Source organism: Dromaius novaehollandiae, chromosome 15 (genome assembly GCF_036370855.1).
Source record: "Dromaius novaehollandiae isolate bDroNov1 chromosome 15, bDroNov1.hap1, whole genome shotgun sequence".
In the NCBI taxonomy this organism is placed as follows: domain Eukaryota; kingdom Metazoa; phylum Chordata; class Aves; order Casuariiformes; family Dromaiidae; genus Dromaius; species Dromaius novaehollandiae.
Window position 1 is genome coordinate 736,765 of NC_088112.1, and position 21,228 is coordinate 757,992.

The following is a 21,228-nucleotide window of genomic DNA, read 5'->3' on the forward strand; positions in this document are numbered from 1 at the left end:
GAAGGAGGAAGGAGGAAGGAGGAAGGAGGAAGGAGGAAGGAGGAAGGAGGAAGGAGGAAGGAGGAAGGAGGAAGGAGGAAGGAGGAAGGAGGAAGGAGGAAGGAGGAAGGAGGAAGGAGGAAGGAGGAAGGAGGAAGGAGGAAGGAGGAAGGAGGAAGGAGGAAGGAGGAAGGAGGATCACTCAAAATAATTGCTGGAGATAACCCTTCAGAGGTTAAGTTTCTAATGCATTAAATGCCCACTTCCATTTAAATCAGTAACAGGTAAGTTACTCATCAACCCTAAGAAAAGAAACACTAGGTCCAAACATGATTCTAATTGCTCATACACAACATGATTAAAGAATTTATCTAACCCACTCTTCACCACTTTCCAAAGGGTCTCTCTGATATAGGATGAAAGCAAACTACAGCTCACTTCCCAGTGAAAAACAATCATCAGGTTTACTGAAAAAACTTTCCCCAAATAAGACTTAAAAAAATAATGAACGGGTTCGGTCACATCACCAAAAAAAAAGGTTTGTTTGAGGACAGAGTGGGTAAATATACAAAAGAGATATACTCACACTGGAAAGCATTCAGTTTTACAACTACTGAATCTCACTCTGCTCTTTCAGTTTATTCCAAAACAGGCAGATTTTATCTGAGCCCATTTATATTTTGACTTCTGTTCTCTCTCTCTCTCTCTCTTTTTTTTAAACTAAGTAGGTGATTCTGCCCTCCCCAGTTCCAGAATACATACAAATTGTGTTTTTTTTCCCCTTCCTTCATCCTACCAAGTAAAAGTACCAGGCTCTCATTTTTCAATCCCCTATTGAAATTCACCAAGCATTAACAGAGACTTGTTACCATTTACTCCAAACAGCAGTTATACTGCATCTGATCTCCCAAACTCTCCCAAACACTATTTCTTTACTTGTGCAAGGGTGTCTAGTCACTTGTAGTCTTACAGACCCTTGTTTTCTGCTGAAATATTACTCTGCTCCACTCTTTGCTCCCTGTTTGAGCACAAGGATGGACTTCTTGCACTTGCTGCATTAAGCAAATCCTTGGCTGAGCACTGGTTCCTCTCCAAAATGTCTTGATTTTCTCACTAGCCTCTCTGTAGTACTGTAAATGACAGTAGGATTTCTGAACAGGTTACTCCTGAGGTCCTGCAAGTCATCTTACTATACGTATCTATTCTGGGACCAAAGCAAACTTGTATTCGCATTTCACATGTCAGAAGTACCAAGTGTACCTGTAGTAAGACCTAAGATGCTGACTCCCAGCACTGACTGAGTGCACTGACTGAGTACACTGACTACAAGATTACTGGCAAAAAGTCCATGTGTCAGCTTGGCACCAAGCTGGCAACACACAGTTAGTGCTCTGTCCTTTAATATAACCAGTTGCATGTACTAACAAAACTCCTCCTTGTGTAGATACTCAGCAAGAATCTAAAGTGGTCTAGTGCTAGACAAAGAAATCCTCTGCCACTTTCTTCTGCATGTATTCTTCGACGTTTCATTGTCAAAGCAATTCAAATTCACTTTGAGGAGGAACATGTTCAAAGATCTGTTGTTAAGGTCACGGGCATCCAAGATATTTTCCTCAAGTTCAAAAACAGTTCAGCAACATTCTGTATCCCTTCTCAGAAAATTCAGCAACACCATGCTGAAATACTAAAACCATGATATTTAAACTATAAGGATTAATATTTTCACATTTTGTAACTTTCTGAGGAACTGCATTTTTTAAGTGCAGAATACACCAAACAGGTATCCAGGACTTTTACCATGTGCTTCACCAAGACATGTGCTTCTTCCCTCTTAAAAAAAGAAAAAGAAAAGAAAAAAAAAAAAAAACCTTCATTGCAGAAAGAGGACTGTACTACATAAGCAAGCCATCTACCCTTCCTGATGCTTATAAAAAGAAGAACCAGAAAATTAAGCAGCTTTAACCTGTCAAACTTTTCCCCAACTCTTTGGAGGTATGTTCGCCACTTTTTAAAACACAAGCTGAGGAACCCACTGAGGAATCTGCCAAGAAAAACAAGAACTCTGTTTCTTCTAAATGGCCAGGATGGATTAGAGAAGGTGAAGCACGCTTGTACCTACATGACAACCACTAATTCACAGTAGCAAAAAGTTCCTATCCTCCAGCAGTCAACCACTGTCTCTAAAAAAGACATTTAATAGGGAATTTTACCGAAGTTCCACAAAAGAACTGCAGTTCTTTAGAGCTGGAATATTAAGCAATCAATACGACTAACAGCACAGCTGAATGTTTCTCTTGCAGAATATGAATCCACTGTCAGAATATTAAGAATCTGTTTAATAGAAACACTGTCTCTGCAAAGGTGAAATATCTCCAAACAGTATCATTTTCTTTCCATAGGTTATTTTAGCTATAAATCTCTCTTTTGCTACTAACAGTCAAAACTGAAACTTCCTTTTAATAATAAATAATAATATTAATAATAATAAATTTAAAATGCTTTGCTTCTTCAGAATTACTTTCCAAAATCAGGATACAGTTGTTATCATAAGAATTTTCTCTGGTTTATGAAGAGGAAAAACAACTCGTATGATATGAGTGTCTCGGTCTTCAGAATTTAAAACTAGGTTTTTTTGTGAAATAATACCATGACTGAAGGTTGTTTAAAGATACTCAGTTTTTCATAAACACAAAGTGCTTATGCTTTGCTTAAACAGATCAGTGACGAAATTTTGGTTGTCCAAATTAAAGCTAATCAGCCACGTCATTAGAAGCTCTAGTAAATGTGAGGAATTTAACTACTGTGTCTGTGCACACATGTATACGTACGTGTACATTTACTGCTATATTAGCTATATTGGGTGGGGGGGCCTATCTCATGCTAGAAATTCTAGTAATGGCTGTCATCACTCAGCATCCAAGAACACAAAACATTAAGATATCTAAACACTCTCAAAAATAGAAGCAGAATAAACAAGCTGAACTAGCAAAAGATATCCAGAACCCTTATGTATGGGTAAATACAATGAATAGAAAAAATTTATAGACAGTTCTACTCAAACTCAGGCCTCTATGCTAGCATACAGAGGCCTAACTGGCCCTCAAATCAAGATAGCTACTTAAAAAAAAAATATATATATATATATATATATATCATAAATCTCAGAGTACAATAGCTGACAGCCACTTCTGCATAAGTGATTTGAAAAAAGAGTATTTCATTTGGCCACAGCTGCTAGTACCTACCTTCCAGAAGCAATAATCAGCATGTTCATGTGAGATGTGAACATTAAAGGATGCAGGAAGAATAAGTAAAACTAGCTTTCTAAGTCATACTCATTAAGAACCTAACAACACAGAGATGAACCTTGTATGTGAGGAATACTAAGAAACTTAGGAGACACTAAATGCAAGACCAATCCTATTCTGCGTTGAAGTTAGGATCGAGTCTCGTGCGGGAGAAGGGATCACATGAGTGAAGGCCAAGCTACCCCAGAAAAGCACGTCAGACAAGACTGCAGCTGAAATACTTGTTCATGCAACAGTTCTAGGCTTCCAAGCTGTCATCTGTTTTCTGCAAGCTATCTTTAAAGTTGAGGACTAAACTTGCTTTCCCCAAACTGCAAAACAATACAAAAACATAGCACTGTTTGTTGCCATGATGGATAGCTAGAAGGCTCACATAAGAGCAGGAAGGGTATTTTCAGCCAAACCAGACACAGGATTGTGAACCCCTATGAAGATATTGGGAACTTCTCCCAGAAACACTAGCTTCCTTTTCAATACTTCTGAATTACAGCTTTTACCAATAAACTACTAGAAACTCTGTCTCTCTGTTAGGTTAGCCTAATGATATTTTTAGTGTCTGAATTTGCAGTGGAAAAGACAAGCACTCTTTAGTTAGAGGACCTTCTCAAGAGTGTTTTCAGTCTTTTGACCTCACAAATTCATATCCACATAATGGAATTAATTTTGTCCAGTCTTTTTAGAGAAGGAGATGGAGCCCAAACAAAAGGACTCCAGCAGGTCTGCTCGTCTTTTCAGCTTCCTTCTATTTTCTCCAAACCTACTCAAAGCACTAGGAGAACTGAAGCATGGGAACCTCAGATTAAAAAGGAATTGCCTAACTCTGGGGACAAGTGGCAAACTACTGTTTAGAAATCTAAAGAAAGTATTTTTATAGACGTTACAAGCAGCAGCGGTCCAACCTAGGTTTGTTAAATACTCTGAAGTCATTTTGAATGCTGCAAACCTAGACGTAAGCACATAACTTGGGGACCAACTGCCCTCAAAACACTAACCATAAGACATCTCCACTGACAATTTATAAAGCTAGCAACAGGTTCTAGGGAACATCAGCCATCAAGGTACATATGAGAAAAATACTGCTGATTCTCTTAAACAAGAACAAAAACACCCTCATAAAGGGATCACATTATTCAAACCTTCCAAGTGTCCAGATTATCCCAGAAATACTCTATATCTATCCTGCAAAGTAAAATTTGGTCCGCAGGAGTTACATCAGGTTAGATTAACTTCAGGACTCCAACTTTAATTAACTTGCTGCAACTTTACGCAGACAAAAGATTAAAAAAAAAAAATCTAAAAACGCAATTTAAGTCAAAACACAAAGACAGATGGATGCCTGAGTGCCTTAACTCCTTCTGACCCCTAGAATGAAGTTATCCTTTAGATGAAAAGATTTCTATAGCAATGATCAAAACCAGAATTTGTTTCAAAGCAGTGGAGTTTACATCTTTTTGTCACTGGAATTTTGAAACAAGACTAGTAATTTTCAATTTCATTGCAAACACCTGATTCACAAATTTTAGAAATGTTTAAATTAGTCAAGCTTTCACTAGAAAAATAGTAAGTGTAGTGGCAGTACATTTACCTAGTCTGATTCTGTAATTTAAATATTGCATACATATTTTTCAACAGCCATATCTCAGAACTATGGGAATGTATTTTTGTGAAAGTCAAAACAGAGAAACTAGAGCTTCACCTTTGAATTTCTAGAAATAACGAAGAGTTATATGTCAATGATAGTATTAGAGAGAAAAACATCACTTCAGCAAGCCTACTTTCTTCCATTCTCTCCCCTTCAAGCTTCCCTCTGGTAATATATGTAATCTAATCTAGTCAACAAAATACCATTTAATTCAAATTATCCTTTCTAACTTTGCATGTAAATAAACATTGAACCAAGCAAACTTCCAACACCTGTAAGAATTAAGAGTTTGTTCTTATGTTCAGCTCCCCATCATCACAGTAAGTTTGCAGACTTGTAAATTTTGACTCTGTATTCACAGATTGCCAGATCTGTGTGAAAGTTAATTTCAGAAAATACTATACAAACAGCATACCTGCTGCTTCCAGCAAGGCTTCTAGTCTTGCTTGTGTTTCTGGATCCACAGTTCTCAAGTCCGCGCCTTCTGCAGCACTCGATAAGAATAACTCCGATGTGGTTTTAAGTACTGGGTTATCAAGATCTTCTTGGTCCAAAATAAATGATTCGACCTGTTTGCCAAGTTAGAAAAATAATTTTACCATTTTTGAAATTTTATAGTAAATTTAAAATACTATAAAACCCACCACAGAATTGAACTACACCATCATAATAATGTTTTAACTATACAGATTGCAGGATAGAACCTTGAAAATCATGTGATCAATTCACTGAAAAGGTAGCTGCAAGCAGAAAGGAATAAACTCCACCTGAAAACTAGCTTATATTAGAAAACAGCAATTAACAACAGTTTAGGCTACAGCGAGGGCGACTTAGACAAAACATAACCTAAAAAAGCTGTAGACATTTCGATAGTTAGTCACCAGAACTGATGGCCACAAGAAGTTGTAACATCTTTGTCACTAGATGTCCATATATATCAATCAGTAAAGACTTTGATAGGGCCGAACTCATCTGAGAGCTGGGGATGGAACGAATGATTTCCTGAAACCCCTTTCAGTTCCATTACTTCATTTTAAAACTAGTTTCAACTAATATAGCACGAGGATTTTAACAGAGTAGAAACAAGATGGTTGACTAAAATAAATTCAAAAACAAAATATCCGGTTCCACCAACATTTTCTAGACAAGAACAGATATGTGTAACAGTTAAGCAAGTAGGTATTCCAACTCAGCACGAATAATGCTGTCCTAGCAGTGGTCCACATGATCTCAGAATACAAATTCATGGAATTACCCAACATAAAACATTGTAGTTTTACGACAGCTTGCCAGAGTAAACAAGGAGGATACCTGACTCATGCTCTAATGAGAGCAGAATTACATTTAAGAATCTGTCTCAAGTTCAGACATATCGCCCTCTATTTTCAGCAATATTTTTAAATAAAAACACGGACACTACTTCATAGTGAGACATTATCTGTTCAGTGCTTTCTTGGTACCTTCAACATCCCCTAGAAATGAAGTACGCTAGTTATACAACTATTGTCATCTTTTCCCAATTTTTGTCCCAGTCCAATCTTTATTTCCCACTATATTCCCCCTTTAATTTCACCCATCCCACTATCTTCCTCGCGTGTCAGCAGTCAACTGCCACTACATTCAGTCCTAGGACACACCATCCACATGACCTTAAGAAGGGGACAGTTTATTCTTCAAAAACTCAAACCAGGCCATCTGCAAACTCACTAAGTGCCCTATTGTATGAAGAATGTTAACAGGAGTCGGGGGAACTACAGGGAGCACTGCTGGGCCAGATCAGCTTGTGTTAACTTCTTCCCCTTTTTGATATGTAGATGTTCCGCAACATTATCCCTTGGTGTTCAGCCAATCAACCCGGTGTCCAGGCAAACACAATGGCAGCCTATGAATAAAATGGGCATTAGGGAGAACTAGAGCAGCGTAAGAATACAGAACATTTCTTCCACATCTCGCTGGGTACGCATAATACAGGCTAACTTGCAGGTATTATAACTTGCGTGCCAACACACTAATGTTAAAGCCAAGGTAGCAGGCAACCATTTAGGGCTTTAAAAAGTAAGATTTCTACGCTAACCGAGACAACACACAACAGTCCTAAGAGAACTGTCACAATAAGGAAGAGCTGAAACTTAAAAAAGCAGAAACTTAGTGATCTGAACAAGAGATAGACATTATTTTTACAGTCAAAGAAGAGCAGCCATTTATGACTGACAGCAAAATATATTCCTACACTAAGATTCCCCTCTGCAGAATTCAAATTTGAGGTTATGTTCATCCAGCAAGTTTAAGAGTTCCCTGCTGGCATAAGGTCTGATGCATAAATGACTTCTGGAAAAATTCACACTTATCCACAGGAGTACTTCAGGGTATTTTATTATTCTCCCCCACACAAAGCAAAGCACTTTGCCTTGAACAAACCACTTACTCCAATAAGCACTTCAACCAGAAATACTATTCATTATTGCAGTAATGTGTGTGTGATCCAGTGACTTGTAAAAAGAATCCCGCTATGTATGTAAGTGGCTATGCCTTATATATAGTTCAGAACTATATACTAGAAGTTGCATTGCACGATAACAGACTTTTTTCTTTTTCAATTACACTGCTAAATTTAAACAGCAGTCCTCCCCTTCGAAAATGTACCAAAAGGAATAAAATTGCTACCTATTATTGAAGTAACTGTACATACGAACAACAAATACTACACCAACCTTCAAAGTGAATTCTGGCAGGCTTACCTTTCACTTCAGGGGTAGCCTCGCAACACCCTAGACAAAAGCAAGCAGATCAATCCCGCATCAACCTTCCAGAGATTGTCCCGCTGCAAATTTTAAAACTTCATTTTTGACCCTGCCCTAATGCACTGAAGCAAGGATATGGACCATTTCCTCCTTGATTGCTGCCAGCGCAAGCTCACTTGTGTACTTGCAGGACATTACCTGCAACAATACGCCTCTTGCACCTAAATCAGCATTAACTCACCACTCAAATACTCTATCACCTAGCAAGGAGGTCCTCTCTCTCCGGTAGGAAGCACATTTTGCTTATATGAATCTCTAAAATTCGGACTAGAACAAAGTCTGCCTTTTCAATATCGACTATGTAAACACTACTTATTAAAACCGAATCAGAGATATAGCTTTTACTTAGGGCACAAACTGGATTAGTATTGGTGCAGTTTGCATTACCAAACAACTCTATTGCCTTTCAGCCTGTCTTTAGGTTTGCAACTGTACTTACAGAAACCTTACACATTTAAAGTCTCAGACAAAAATCTTGCTTTATATACAGTATGTCTGTTAGTTTTGTATCATAGCACTGCATTTGCCATAAATTTAAACACAAGAAAAGCAGCTGCTTCCATTATTTTTGCACATGTTCAGCATCAATTTTTAGGTTTTGTTTTGATTTTTAGGAACAGCTTAATAACATACCCATAATACAAATATACCTTAAGTGTGAAAATACTGAAAATCCATATGTAGAAATATTAAAACAGCTCTACCATTGCCAGTCTTTCAAAACAAGTTTTATATGGATTTTCAAGCAAGAACGGCTGATGTTTCTGTAAAGAGATGCAGTTTCTCACACAGCTGGATACCTCATCTCTAACAGCAGAGTAAGGAATTACCTAATCAACCAGATCTCTGATGTGATTGAAAATAACCTGCTATGACCCCTTATTAATCAAAAAAATTGAAAAAAAGAAAAAAAAAATCAAACCACCCCAAACATATCAAAGGTTAGTTTAAGTTTTTAAATAAAAAGTAAACTTTGTAAAAAACATATTTAGCTTTAACACTTCTGGAAGACTTACTATAACATGCATGTCGCAAATTTTAGGCACTCTGCTCTATCATAATCAGATCTGTAGCAAAGTGATAGAGTAACCAGTCACTGTGCTATTTTTGGACTATTTTGCAAGCTGCTTTGGGCAGTTAATAAGCATCTTACTTGGTAAGGCTCATTAGGAATATACAGATTCAAGACACCATTCTGATTGCTAAAGTAACTACAACTAGAAGCAATGCCCAACCAAAAACTCAAAACTGTGTTGCAAGTTGCTAGCTATACAGAACCTGGGAGCAGGGCAGTAAACATCAGTGCACTTCACTACATTGTTGTGTTTCACTTTGGTCCACAGGAATGACAGACCTTTACTGAAGTCCTGCCAACAACTGCAGCCACCTCACAGCTCCACAGATCCGGTTACACACCGGTTCTTCCCTCCCTCTATAGCTGCTACATTCACAGCTATTTGGACTCAACTACATCAGTATTTATATGTCGATACCATGACTGAGTTTACCTCAGGTCAGGGCAGCTTTGCAAATACTAAAATCACAAGTAACACTAGCAATTCTTATAGGACAAGCAATGACAGATAGGTTTAGAAATATATTTTCTATTATTAGATCTATACTGATCTTTCCTACATTGCATTGAAGTGACTTTATTTTATTTTATTTTTTAAGATATACTTCTATGCCAAGAAAAACTAAGCTCTAGGTTACTGGCAAAAAAGGACTTTTCCCAGAATAGCTTGGACCTGTTCACAAATAGCCTATCACTGACATAGGCTACATGCATGACGGAAAAGCTTCCTAATCTAGCCGTACCAGCACCATTCTTTCCTTCTTTTACTGCAGAGAAGGACAGCAGAGGCAGCTCATTGTACCATTCTGCTTTTATTCGGGCTGAACCAGTATTTCTGGGAAGGCTATCTTTACAAAAAGCATTGACTGGAAAGCGAAAGCTACTAGCAAATCATTTCCTTAAACTTGACTTTTCCAGATACACCCAAGCTATTAACAAGTTTTTGAGGTAGCAAGTCTCATTGTGTTGTGTTTGTAAAGTGCCTACAAATAAGGAGGACCTGAGTCCTTGACTAGCACTCCTAAGCAGCATTACAATACAAATAAACTACTACCTGTTTCTCTCTTTTATATTAGGTAATTCTCCAAATTATTTGTGTAACGATTCCATTTGGACATATATCTAAATAAATCTTGATATATATATACGGGGACCTTGGCTTCCTTAAGGCAAATTAAGCCTGTATATCTGGCTGAAAGTTCATATATATACGAAGCTGAAATAGATCATCAATAAGATGCATACTTGCTCTGTTGGCTTGAGCTGTAGTTTCTGAAGACAATTCCCTCAATCAAAATAAGTTTTAGCCTGAGAAGAGATATGTCCCTCCGATCTATTAATCACTAAAATATCATCTTCCAGCTCTGGCCCTACGGATCTTACGATTTCAAGGCATTCTCACAACATAGTGTGTGTGAGCTGGCCCATGGCTACAGTGGCCTTGGAGACATTATTATGTTGGTAGCGAAAAAAGAAGCATCATTTCCCATCATTGCTAAGCTTATGGCAAGTCAGACAGCTATCAGACCCTTTCATGAGCTGATTTAACACACTAAAAGGGCAGAAAACTCAGAAAAAAAAAAAGACAGCAGATAACTTTCTGCCACTTTATTGAATTTCCAAGACTTAAAGAAGGGTCTGATAAGCAGGAACTGTAATACATCACTCTCTCCTGGGAATGACAAGCCATTTGATCAGACTGGCTCCCTGTGAAGCTAAAACCTGACTAACACGGGCCTCCCAAAGCTGAGCAGAACTGTTAGTACCTGCAGGCCTTGTTAGCTTATTGATCTACAAAAAAATCCAGTTTTACATGCATTTAAACAAATGGGGCGGGAGGGGCACATGAATCTTGCTAGCCATACTTGCAATAGAAACCTGAAAAATTGGAGGCTGGCCTAAGACAGCCTTTATTCCAACATACATTAAGCAATTACCAGATCAAGAAACAAGCAGATATAGAATCTGGTCTGTAACATGCTTATTTCAAAGGTTCATCACATTCACAGATTTATCCTGCAAAGGCTACTGCAGATGCAAGGTAAGGACACATACAGTACTAACTTCACACCTCATCAATGGTCACAAGGAAAGCAACTTTCAAATTACATATGGTCCAGAAGTCTGATGTCCAGGTATAAAACTGTGTGGTATATTCTTGATGTGTTAGCACACACCTGAAGCAACTCCAGCATTAATTTCTGATATCAGAAGCTGCCTAAAAGTGATGGTTGCTAAATCAGCAACCAGACAAGCCCAATATTGTGGCAGCAGGGAGTAGTTCCCCTCCGAGAAGTCAGGCCCCATCAACAGATTTCAAGTCTGGCACTCAAAGTCTCTAGTCAATTCTGAAAATTATGGCTAGTGTTTGAAACATGTTGATAAAGTAATAAATCAGAATGAATGCTTTACAGGACTACTCTTCCATGTCAAAGATTGATCCTAGGTTTCCATTTTTCCTGTGCTAATACCAGCAGAAAATTCATAAGCAGGCATTCATGAACAAGTGCCTGTCAAATGGTCTACAGAAAACAAGTTTAATCACTTACCTAATTTCTCCTTCTTAAGCAAATCAATTAACCCCAGATATCCTTACACCAATGACAAAAATCAAAATTAAACAACAACTTAAGTAGTTTTGGAATACTACAAACTACACCTTATCAAGCATTACCCAGCAATCTCTGGATTAAGTTGCCTGATTTCAGGTTTCTCTACAAAGAAGAAATCTGCAGTTCATTTTTATTAAAACATGGCTCTGTGTCAATCAGACCAGGACATAACTGTACCCTCACTTAACCATCACAAAAACAAGCCACAAAATGCAGATGGAGTCCTCTGAGTACAAGAGGCAGGCAACAATAAAAAGTTCCTCTGCAGAGCAGAAAATAAAGCAACAAGGCTTACTCATTATTTCAGTCACTACTTCAAAAAATTCCCTGTTAAAAACCAGGCTACAGCCATCACATATTCAATGTCTGATAAACAGAAGCATAACTATGACTAAAGTTTTCCTAATTGACAAATGAATTTTTTTTTTTTTTTTTGTATGGCAGCTCCATGTTGCAAAGAACTGGAATTGAGGGCTGAAGTATCTTCAGAATCCATGTGAATCCCAGTAAATTGACTACCTCTTCTTGATGGGTACAAAACATTAAATAAAGACAGACCAGAAAACCTCAAGTAAGCATCAGTTACACTAAGCACTACATATTTACACATATTTGGCCAACTCAAAATCATGTTCATCTCCTTGGGCTTTCAGATTCCCTCCAACCAATAATTTTTTTTCTGCCTTAATAATCTTCCCTACCTTTCTCCTCATCTCCACTCAAGAAACTAGTATAACTCAGTATTCTGACTTTACCAAAATCTAAGATAGGATTGCTGTATAAATTTATCCAGGGCTTCTGGGGTGGGATACTTACTCAAGTATTAAATCACAGACATTAAAACAAAATGAAAGAAATTTTGAAACACAGGACAAATAAATGCATTTGTTTACTGATGTAAAAGCCCACACCCATCTGAGACAGCAAGTATTCTAAGCCCCAAGGAACACCTTTCACACGGATGTACGAACTTAAACACAACCTAAGCAACTTCTAGATGACCTTTTAAGATCTCGTCCATCCAAAGGGATACAGCACTCAAAAGCACACAAATGGATCTGATAAACGTAGCGTGGTCTAGCAATTAAATAACCTGTTCCCATCTCCACCTGTATCTTTCAGGCAGAGTGTAGCCTCAATATTTAAAATGACTAAATTTTAAGTTATCTAGAAGTTTATACCAGACTGAAAATCATACTGGGCTTCCTGCCTTTCTCAAAGCTGAAGCCAGTGGTAGCCATTTTTTTCCAAGACCTGTATAAATAAGCTTGTGTGCGCTCTACTACTGTAAAACCAGCAAACCTCGTAACATACCTACTGATCCATCAGTTACTCATTTAAAGAAAAACTATCATAATGAATAATGCAGCAGAGTCTCCATCTGAAATATGTTCCACTGAAAACCTCAAGACATAGGAGGGAAAAGGGCTTTAAAACATAACTGTTTTAGAAAAAAACAATGAAAAGATGTACATTCTACTCTAGGTATTAAGTTTAACTTACAAATTCTAAATGTTTTAAGTGACTACTTCATAGGCTCCCTTTTCCCCTGGCTGTCCTGTTGTGTTGAAGATGAACACTTGCTCATAACAGATGATGCTATGGAGCCACCCTCACTGAGGAACATGCCTTGGATGTAGAGCATTCAGCCCTAAAAGCTGAATTCTTTTGCCTTCGTTTGAAACGAGACAGATTTATTACCTATCAGTCATGTGGGATCATTAGTTTTATTCATGATTTTGGACAGGGAAGGGTTCAACAGGGTTAGGGATCTTCCTTTAAGAAACTCTTAGTTAATTAGTAATCTGTATGCTTTACTAAGGCAAGTGAGGACAGTAACTTACAGATCTAGCTGAAAGTTTATGTCCACGGCACATTAAAATAATCCAAAAGACACTTTTTAGTTGGCTCAGTATTTGTCAGCCAGTAAAACATTCCATTTCTTACTTGACAAATAAGGAATATTTTTTTCCCTGTAGGACTGGTATACACGTAATTTTGAAAATCTTTTCTGGTCAGAAGAGCCAATAACACATAACAATAACACTGCCAGCATTCTGATAAACAAAATATAATAATTCAACCATGAATAGCTCCACCTAGTCTAGTACACTTTTCCTTCAGATTCTGGCATGCTTCAGAAGAGCTAAAGATGAAAAGAAGTTTGAAAAGCCTCTGCAAAAACCCCTCTTAAAAGCAAAAGGCAGAAAATAGTAACTGAGCAGTCTCATCCCATGAAACACAACTAAGAAATAACAGGATCCTGTGCAGAAGCAAGTCTTTTAATGTCTTAATGCCATTCATAAATGTTTTCTAGATGTGTTTGACCAGAAGATACATAATACTGCAAAAATTGAAAGCCATTTCTAGTAGCTTATGAAAACTTCAACTAATCAACATTTTCCTAGCTAACATTAAGTAATGAATTGCCAAAATTAAAAGGAAGAAAATATACCCTGTTATGATGCATTTCCATAAACTTCACTCACTCAGCCATTCCTCCAAAAAACACACAAAAATGAAACCTCTGCCCCTTTATAAGAAACAGGGAGAGCTTATTTTCCGAAAAAAAAGGAAAGATAATCTATCTGTTAATGAGATATGATTGATGAGTTGTAACCTTTTGGTGTATCATTCTAACTAAATGAACCCTTAAATCCAAGCATTAATTCATCTGCGCCCGCTTTTTTCTCTTAGTGAGAGACAGCATGGTTTTACGACATGGACTGCAGTAAAAATGGTGCTATAAAAACAGTATTTATATCATTTGAAAGTTAAACCAATTTTTAGTCTATCATAGAAGATCTAGGTTGCATGGGGTACCAGTGAAAAGATTTATATTAAAAATAACACCTCAGGCAAGACACTCCTCAAAAACTAAGTTTACAGAAGAAATTGAGCAAGCCACTGATTTCTGAAATTTTACAGTATCCCATTCCTTACACAGACATTCCCATCAGGAGGATAAGCTTTACAAGGGGACTTTGGATGGTATCTGCAATAGCGTATGTGGTCCAGTATTAGGAAGGAAAGGTATCCATACAGGGCGAATTAAAGCACCCTACTGCTTAGTCTGAAGCCCTGGGGTGCTGAGCTTAACTGATACACTGAGTTCTACAAGATGCAAAAGCTACTCTTCTTTCTTCACAAAGTTTTTTTTAAGCAGGAAACAAATCCAGGAAAGGTTCCTTTTTGATGCAAGTCAAACTTTTCTCCGTTTTCAATTAGAGGAGAGAGGCATTTTGCACCCCTCCCCCACAACGACTTAGTACTTCTAGAGTATCTTCGTGTTAAAGGAACTCAAGATGACTTAATTAGATCAAAGCTATGCAGCTTTCTCACCTGCAGGGGCTAGAACCCAGTTTTGAACTCCCTCACGAGCATGCCAATCCAGTAACGCAGCAGATCCCAGTTTTAAAGGCCTGACCACATGCATGCACAGGAAAAAAGAGTGACTTTATATTTCCCTTCCTTCCAATTGTGCTCTTCTTTTAAATGAATGTGGCAGGGATGGTTTGAGCTCTAAGTACAGGACAATGTTGCAATAGCATCATTTGTCTGTCCTTACAGCTGCATTTGGGGATCCTCTGAGACGAGGAAAGGAGAGATTAGAGCGTCCCAATATCAGCTCCACCGGGGAGCAGCTGGGTAGCCCCAATTTAAATCAGAACATGAGAACTCTCAATTTCCCAGTTGCAGCTTTGCTTTGCATTAATGTTCAAATGAACCCTTTTTCCCCAGACTATAACTAGTTGACTGATGAAACCAATCTGTAAATTTGCAACTAAATATAGATGTTCTGCTAAATTTGGTAACTCTCTCCTAACCAAGTGAATGCACCACATATTATGTAATTATATAGTAGTATTTCGCATCTTTACTTTTTGCACCTAGCATTAGAAAATAATTGCTGACATTTATTTCAGGTCATTTACTCAAACTGGGTCAAGCTGCACAGAAGAGAAACTAGAATTTTGCAAGAACTTTTAGAAATCAGTTCATTTTAAGATGTTATTGAATAGAAAGTACTAACTATAACTAGATTGTTTCTAACTACTGCAGATCAAACTTCCAAAGGTATTAGGATATCTAGTGAGATTTTTCAAAAATTAGGTGCCTAATCAGGCTGGGTATGAATGACCATCCTACCAAACAGCCATCTGCATCATTAAGCATCTAAATACTTTTGGAAATCTTGACCCATTAGTCCTCAATGTTTTCTAATCAATGAATAATTCTAAAAGAAAAGAAAAAAAATCTTCTAATTTGTTAGGCCTTCTACTTATTCAACTTTGAATGAGCTAGTCAAAATAAGAAAAACCTTAACTGCTAAACTGACTCTTAATTTTTTTCAAAGAGAAGGCTTTTTTGCCTAATATTATCCATCTTAACTTGCATCAATTTTTTGAATTTCTATTACTTATGGTGGATAAAATGCTGGTATTTACATTATTTAAATATAATACACAAAGCTAAAAATTTATAAGCATTAACCTCAGAAGTCAAAGATGTGTTCTGTATACAGTTTAAGCAGTGCAATGTTAAGAGGGTTTACTGACATAGCAATTACTGTAATAGATTATATTGCCAATTTAAAATAAACTATTTAAGTATTTATTTTTAATTTAAAACCCATTTTAAAAATTAAAAAAATCTAAAACTTGAAAAAAAAAAAAGGAATGATTAAGCCCCAGAAAAAAATCTCCAAGTACTAAACTGATTTGGAGTGCATACCATTAGACTATTAATTCTACTCATTGTAGGAGGTAGGTTATGTCTGATTTTTAATTATGCTTTATGTAAATATCCCCAGAGACTTATGCAATAGGTACAGGCTTAAGTAAGGCAAACTGGTGGAGGCAAGCAGCCTGCTCTGGAGAGGGAAACTGAGAGCCCAGCTGACTCTGCAACCAAAGAGTGGGCGAGTTTCAGTTGCCACTGAAGAACTCCAAATCCCCAAATTATAGAACGCAAGAGACTTGCTACATTTATACACTCACAGCCAAAAGCCACTTACTGAACTGAGCTCTAGGACCCTTTGGTACTTTTGTCAGCGCAGCTGGCTTCTCATACTTGATTTACAACAGATCAGCAAACCACACAATCTTGCAAGCACTAACATTGCCATATTTATCATTTGCTTCAACTCTGTATTTCTAGGGCCCAGTTTTCTGTTAAGACAGTTTTTGATAAGAACCTGCACGCTTTGTGGCCAGAAGTTCTCAACAACCAAGGATCCTACCGACTCCTCATACATGCACTATTAATCACTGTACTGCCAACGCGCCACCACCTTGACCCACAGGCTCCAGAACTAGTACCAAGGAGGTAGTTTAATACTTATGTCTTTGGCACCACTAAAGTGCCAACAAAATTCATAAGGAGTGGTAGTAGTCTACTTAAATTTATATCAGAATTTCACTCCAAACAAATTGCAAGCTGTGTCCAAAAACTCATTACATTTAGAAGGCAACCAAGCAACTATTTACAGCGAGGCCAAAACCACCTTGTCTCTCAGAATGTAACCACTGGTGAGAATTTCTCCAAACACTCAGAAGAGCCATACCTTCACCTCTATTTTACTCAAAAATATGAAAAAGACGCCTGGCCCCTTCCTTTAATATCCAAACACATGCTTCAGCTTGCAATTGCTTCTATTTGCATTTGATATTTTTAACTGGCAATTCTAGAAAAGATTCAATAGAGCTACATTTCAATTTCACCTTACAGACCTTACACAACTAATTTATAAAGGACTCATTTCAATCTGTTTTTTCCAAATGACAACCTGGTGCCTGCCATAAATACACGCTAAGCTAGGAAATCAGAAAGCTTGGGTCCTACTCCCTGCTCTGCAAAACAAGACGAACTTAGCATCCTCTTTCCACTGTCTTCATCTGTAAAATGGGGACAGTACTCCCTTTATAAAGTACTTGGAGCTCTGAGGTAAGAAATGCAATCTATTTTCAAGAAAGTTAAGCTAAAATATAATAGTCCTTTCATTCTCTAGATAAATACTTCATTACAGTCTTCTTCCTGCACTTCCCTGATGATTTTCCTTTCTACTCAAACTGCCATTTTGACTAATCCAATTATTTTAGCATATTAAAGTCAGACTAATACAAGAATACAAAAACTAAATATCACTGCACACACACAGCGCAGCTTACAGAATATGGTACCATTATTTTTATGACTTCAAACAAAGAGAAGAGAGCACAGATCAAGGCAGCATGGCAAACACTCACTTTATTTATTTAATTCTCCCTTCTAGTTCTCACTAATTCCACTCGCTGGTAGTAGCTAAAGGCATACACCCAAATCAGTGACTCATGACACAAGACCACAGTCCAAACAGTCACTGGGTTTTCAAAGCAGTGTTGCTGAAGAACTGCAGTGTTCCATCCCAGGAGTTTAATTGCTTTTTTTGGAACAAAAGAACATGAGCAACAGGTGCTTCTTTAGTTCTCACACATACACAAGAAAATTGAAAAGAGAATTCACTCTTGGTTCTCACAACCATTCCCCGTAACCTAGCCAGGCACCACAGATGCGAGGCACATCCTTCCCAGCCACATTTCTGCTACGGGTTGCTCTCCACCACCAGAAATACACAACACAAGAAATCTCCAGTCAATTTTAGCTTCAGAGATTCAGCCAGCTCCTCTCTAAAGGTATTCTGGAAGTCTCCAAGTGTTTAAAATCCAACTTTTTTTTTTTTTGGATGATGTATTTAAAATAAGAAAGCTGTTTTCATTTTTTTTAGACAAGTAATTTTACTTTAAGAGCTGTTTGTAAATCTTCTTGTATTTGGTCCTCAATGTCAGACTATTACAAATAATGTCTGGGAGTTATACCTTTCTTAAAACTTGCTATTGGTCAAAGAATCAACTCAGTGCTCAGCAGACACCAGTTTTTAAGCCTCCTTCAAATAATGAGGAGGGTTCAAAAGGGATAAGCTTCAAAAGCAGAACTCTGCCATTCTGACCTTGTTAAAAAAAGCCACAAATATTCAGATATATTCCACTCTACATCGCTTTCCAGGTTTTATAACTAATAAAGAGTGTTCCCTATTTTCAAAGATGCATTAACATATGAATGGACAGACATGAGACATCACAGACACTGGAAACTTGCAAATTGCTTATATCCTATTCTACCTGCAAACAGGCCTTCCAGCTGCCCAGAACCGTTATGTACTTGAACATGTAACCTCCTATCATCGTATGTTCAGAATACCAATCAAGCAAGGTGTGTTCACACACTGCCTGACCATTAGATGTTAACTGTCCTGACATTAACATAAGCTATGGTTTTCACTTAGGTCAGATGGTCATGAATGAAGTGCGCCATACATGTGGGTCTGCACCCGTTTAATTACATTTTAATTCATAAGACCTGTCATTTCAGTATAGCTAGGCAAAAGAAGACACTCAATGGAAGACAGCAAATTTAGACATGGAAGGAAGAAATGCTGGCTCCCCTCCTTCCATTCCTTCAGAAGTGAGGAGATAAACTGTTCAAGCCCCCAAAGAAAAATGACATGTACCACATGGGCTCCATCTTCTTCCTCCTGCAGAAGCATACAGGAGTACAAAAGAGTGGACTCACAATAAACTTCAAGTGCTAGACACTTCCTCCTTATTTCCCCTAAGCCTACAAAAGGGCTATGATGGTGGCTGGGATCTTAACTCTTCCTTCTAAGATAGGAAACCAAGGAAATAAGATGTACCCATTGATGCACAAAGAGTGGGCAACAGTAAGAGATAAAAGTCTGGACTACATAAAACAGTGGCAGATGCAAGTTTACATACCTAACAATGCACCATTTTGGCTGGGATAAGGCTCCAGTCCCTCCCCCACACCTTTCCCATAAAACTCTCTGCAGGTCTGGAAGATCAAAGAAAGACTCCTCCATTACCCTCTTCTATTTTTCTGGAGAGAGGTATGTTGGGTAAGAAATATTTCTCTTCTACATAACTACATATAATCAGGCATATAGAGAGCCTAAAAACCCTATATCCTTCCTATTAAGTGCAGGGCAGCAATATTAGGGGCTGGAGACTTTATTAGTCCTTGAAGCTAGAGACAAGGAGCCTGCTCGGTAGAGGAGCTCACCTCCCCCTCCAAACCAGGTTCAAAGTGGAAAACACTCCTAGAGGTCAGGAGGAAGCAGAACGGGAGACATTTTTCTCCAGCCCTCCACATGCAAAAAGGCAGCGGCGAGCGCAGGGCCCGGCCGCCCCAGGAGGGTGCAGGCGAGGCGGCCACCACCCTCCTCCCCCAGGCCCGATGGGAGGCGTGGTGGTGCCCAGCCCCCCTCCTCCCCCAGGCCGCCGCTTCGAAAAGGCCCGAAGACCCCGGCCGCCCGGGTCAGCCGGGACCCGCCCCCGCGGCTCCGGTGCGCCCGCGCCGCTCACGCCCATGGCCGCGGGGAGGCCCCGGGCCGCCGGCGCGCAGGGAAGGGGGTGTGGTGCGGGCCGCGACCCCCGCGCCGCGCCGCGCCGAGCGCCTCGCCGGCGGCAGGAGGGCCCGGCGGCGGCGAGCGGCAAGGTGCCGGCCCCGGCTGCCGGCGAGGCCTGTCAGGAAACGGCGGCGCGGCGGCCGGGCCCGGCCGTGCAGTCGCTCACCTCGGACACCTCGTCCTCGTCGCTGCCGGAGCCGCCGCCGCCGCCCCCGCTCCTCAGTACGGCGGCCGCCAGCTTGAAGTCGAGGGCGGCCTCGCCGGCACCGGGCGCGCCGGGCCCTCCCGGCCCGCCGGGCCCGGCCTCCCCGAAGAGGCGCACGGCCCGCAGCCCCAGCGGGGAGGGCCCGGCCGCGGCGGGCGGCTCGGCGGCGGGCGGCGCGCGGGGAGCGACCGAGTCTATCTCCTCGTCGCCGACAGGGGCGGCGGTGCCGTCCGTGAGCATCGCGCTGATCCGGGGCCGCCGCCGCTCGCAGAGCCCAGCCGTCTCCGTCCCCTCACAGCACCCGCAGCAGCGCCACTAACTTCTCACACCCTACCCGGGCCGCGGGCGCCGCACCGCCCACCCCGCACGCTTCGCCGGCTCCCATTGGGCGAGCTCGTAGGAGGTCGAAGCGTTATTGGGCATAGCGCCCGCCACTCAAATGGCTCGTCATTCGCTCCCAGCATGCTGCCTTGAGAGCACACGCCGAGGCGGTTTGTGCCCCCTGCCCCGCCCAGTTCTCGCTGCCTCGCTTCCTGAACTTCTCGGGAGCTGATTGGCCATTCGGAACATCAGTCTTGTGCCTTGCCGGAGTGCTGAATGATTATTGGGCAAACGGGCCGTCGATCAAGGCTGATATGAGAGTCTCGGACTGTGATTGCTCAGAAGAGACATCACTCATAACGCACAGCGTCTGGCGCCGCCTGATTGGTCCCCCCTCCCCTTCGAATCCTTCTGAAGGTCTCCGTCAGCGCGAGAGGATGTCACACGCCCGTCTGTCCCGAGCCGCGATTGGAGAAGTCTGCTGTCTATCAAGGCGCCAGCCCGCCCCTTCACTTCCCGCCCTCCCGCCCCGAACCCAGGCCGTGATTGGCTGAGCGGTCCGTCACTCCGGCCACCTGCCGCTCCGGCCGCCTCCCCGCGCGCGGTGACGCCAGCGGCGCGCCCACGTGGCCGCTGTCACGGCCGCGCACGTGCCCGGTGGGGCGGGGCGGGGCCGTGGCGGTGGCCTGCGCGTGGCCGGGGGGAGCAGGGCCGCGCGCCCTCTGCCCGCGCCCCCTGCCGCGCCCTGCCTGGCGGCGGGCGCCGAGCCCACTGGGGAGCGCGGCCGGCCCCGCGGAAGGCGGCTGGGGCCCTCGGCGGGC

At 40.6% G+C, this 21,228-nt stretch overlaps 1 protein-coding gene across 17 annotated transcripts in view; it reads right to left on the reverse strand.

The window, feature by feature from the left end:
• Positions 1-20,477, reverse strand: part of ANKHD1 (ankyrin repeat and KH domain containing 1) — a 126,278-nt gene extending 105,801 nt beyond the window's left edge. For 8 of the 17 annotated variants that reach the window (XM_064520708.1, XM_064520710.1, XM_064520705.1 and 5 more), the window contains exons 1-2: positions 20,048-20,477; positions 5,345-5,498 (exon numbers count right to left, since the gene is read on the reverse strand). In XM_064520708.1, the coding sequence (XP_064376778.1) occupies positions 5,345-5,498; positions 20,048-20,326 (433 nt within the window). In that variant the 5' untranslated portion in view covers positions 20,327-20,477. The remainder of the gene's footprint in view (positions 1-5,344; positions 5,499-20,047) is intronic. The other 9 variants (XM_064520713.1, XM_064520706.1, XM_064520712.1 and 6 more) reach the window with 2 other exon arrangements.
• Between the last annotated feature and the right edge of the window lie 751 nt (positions 20,478-21,228).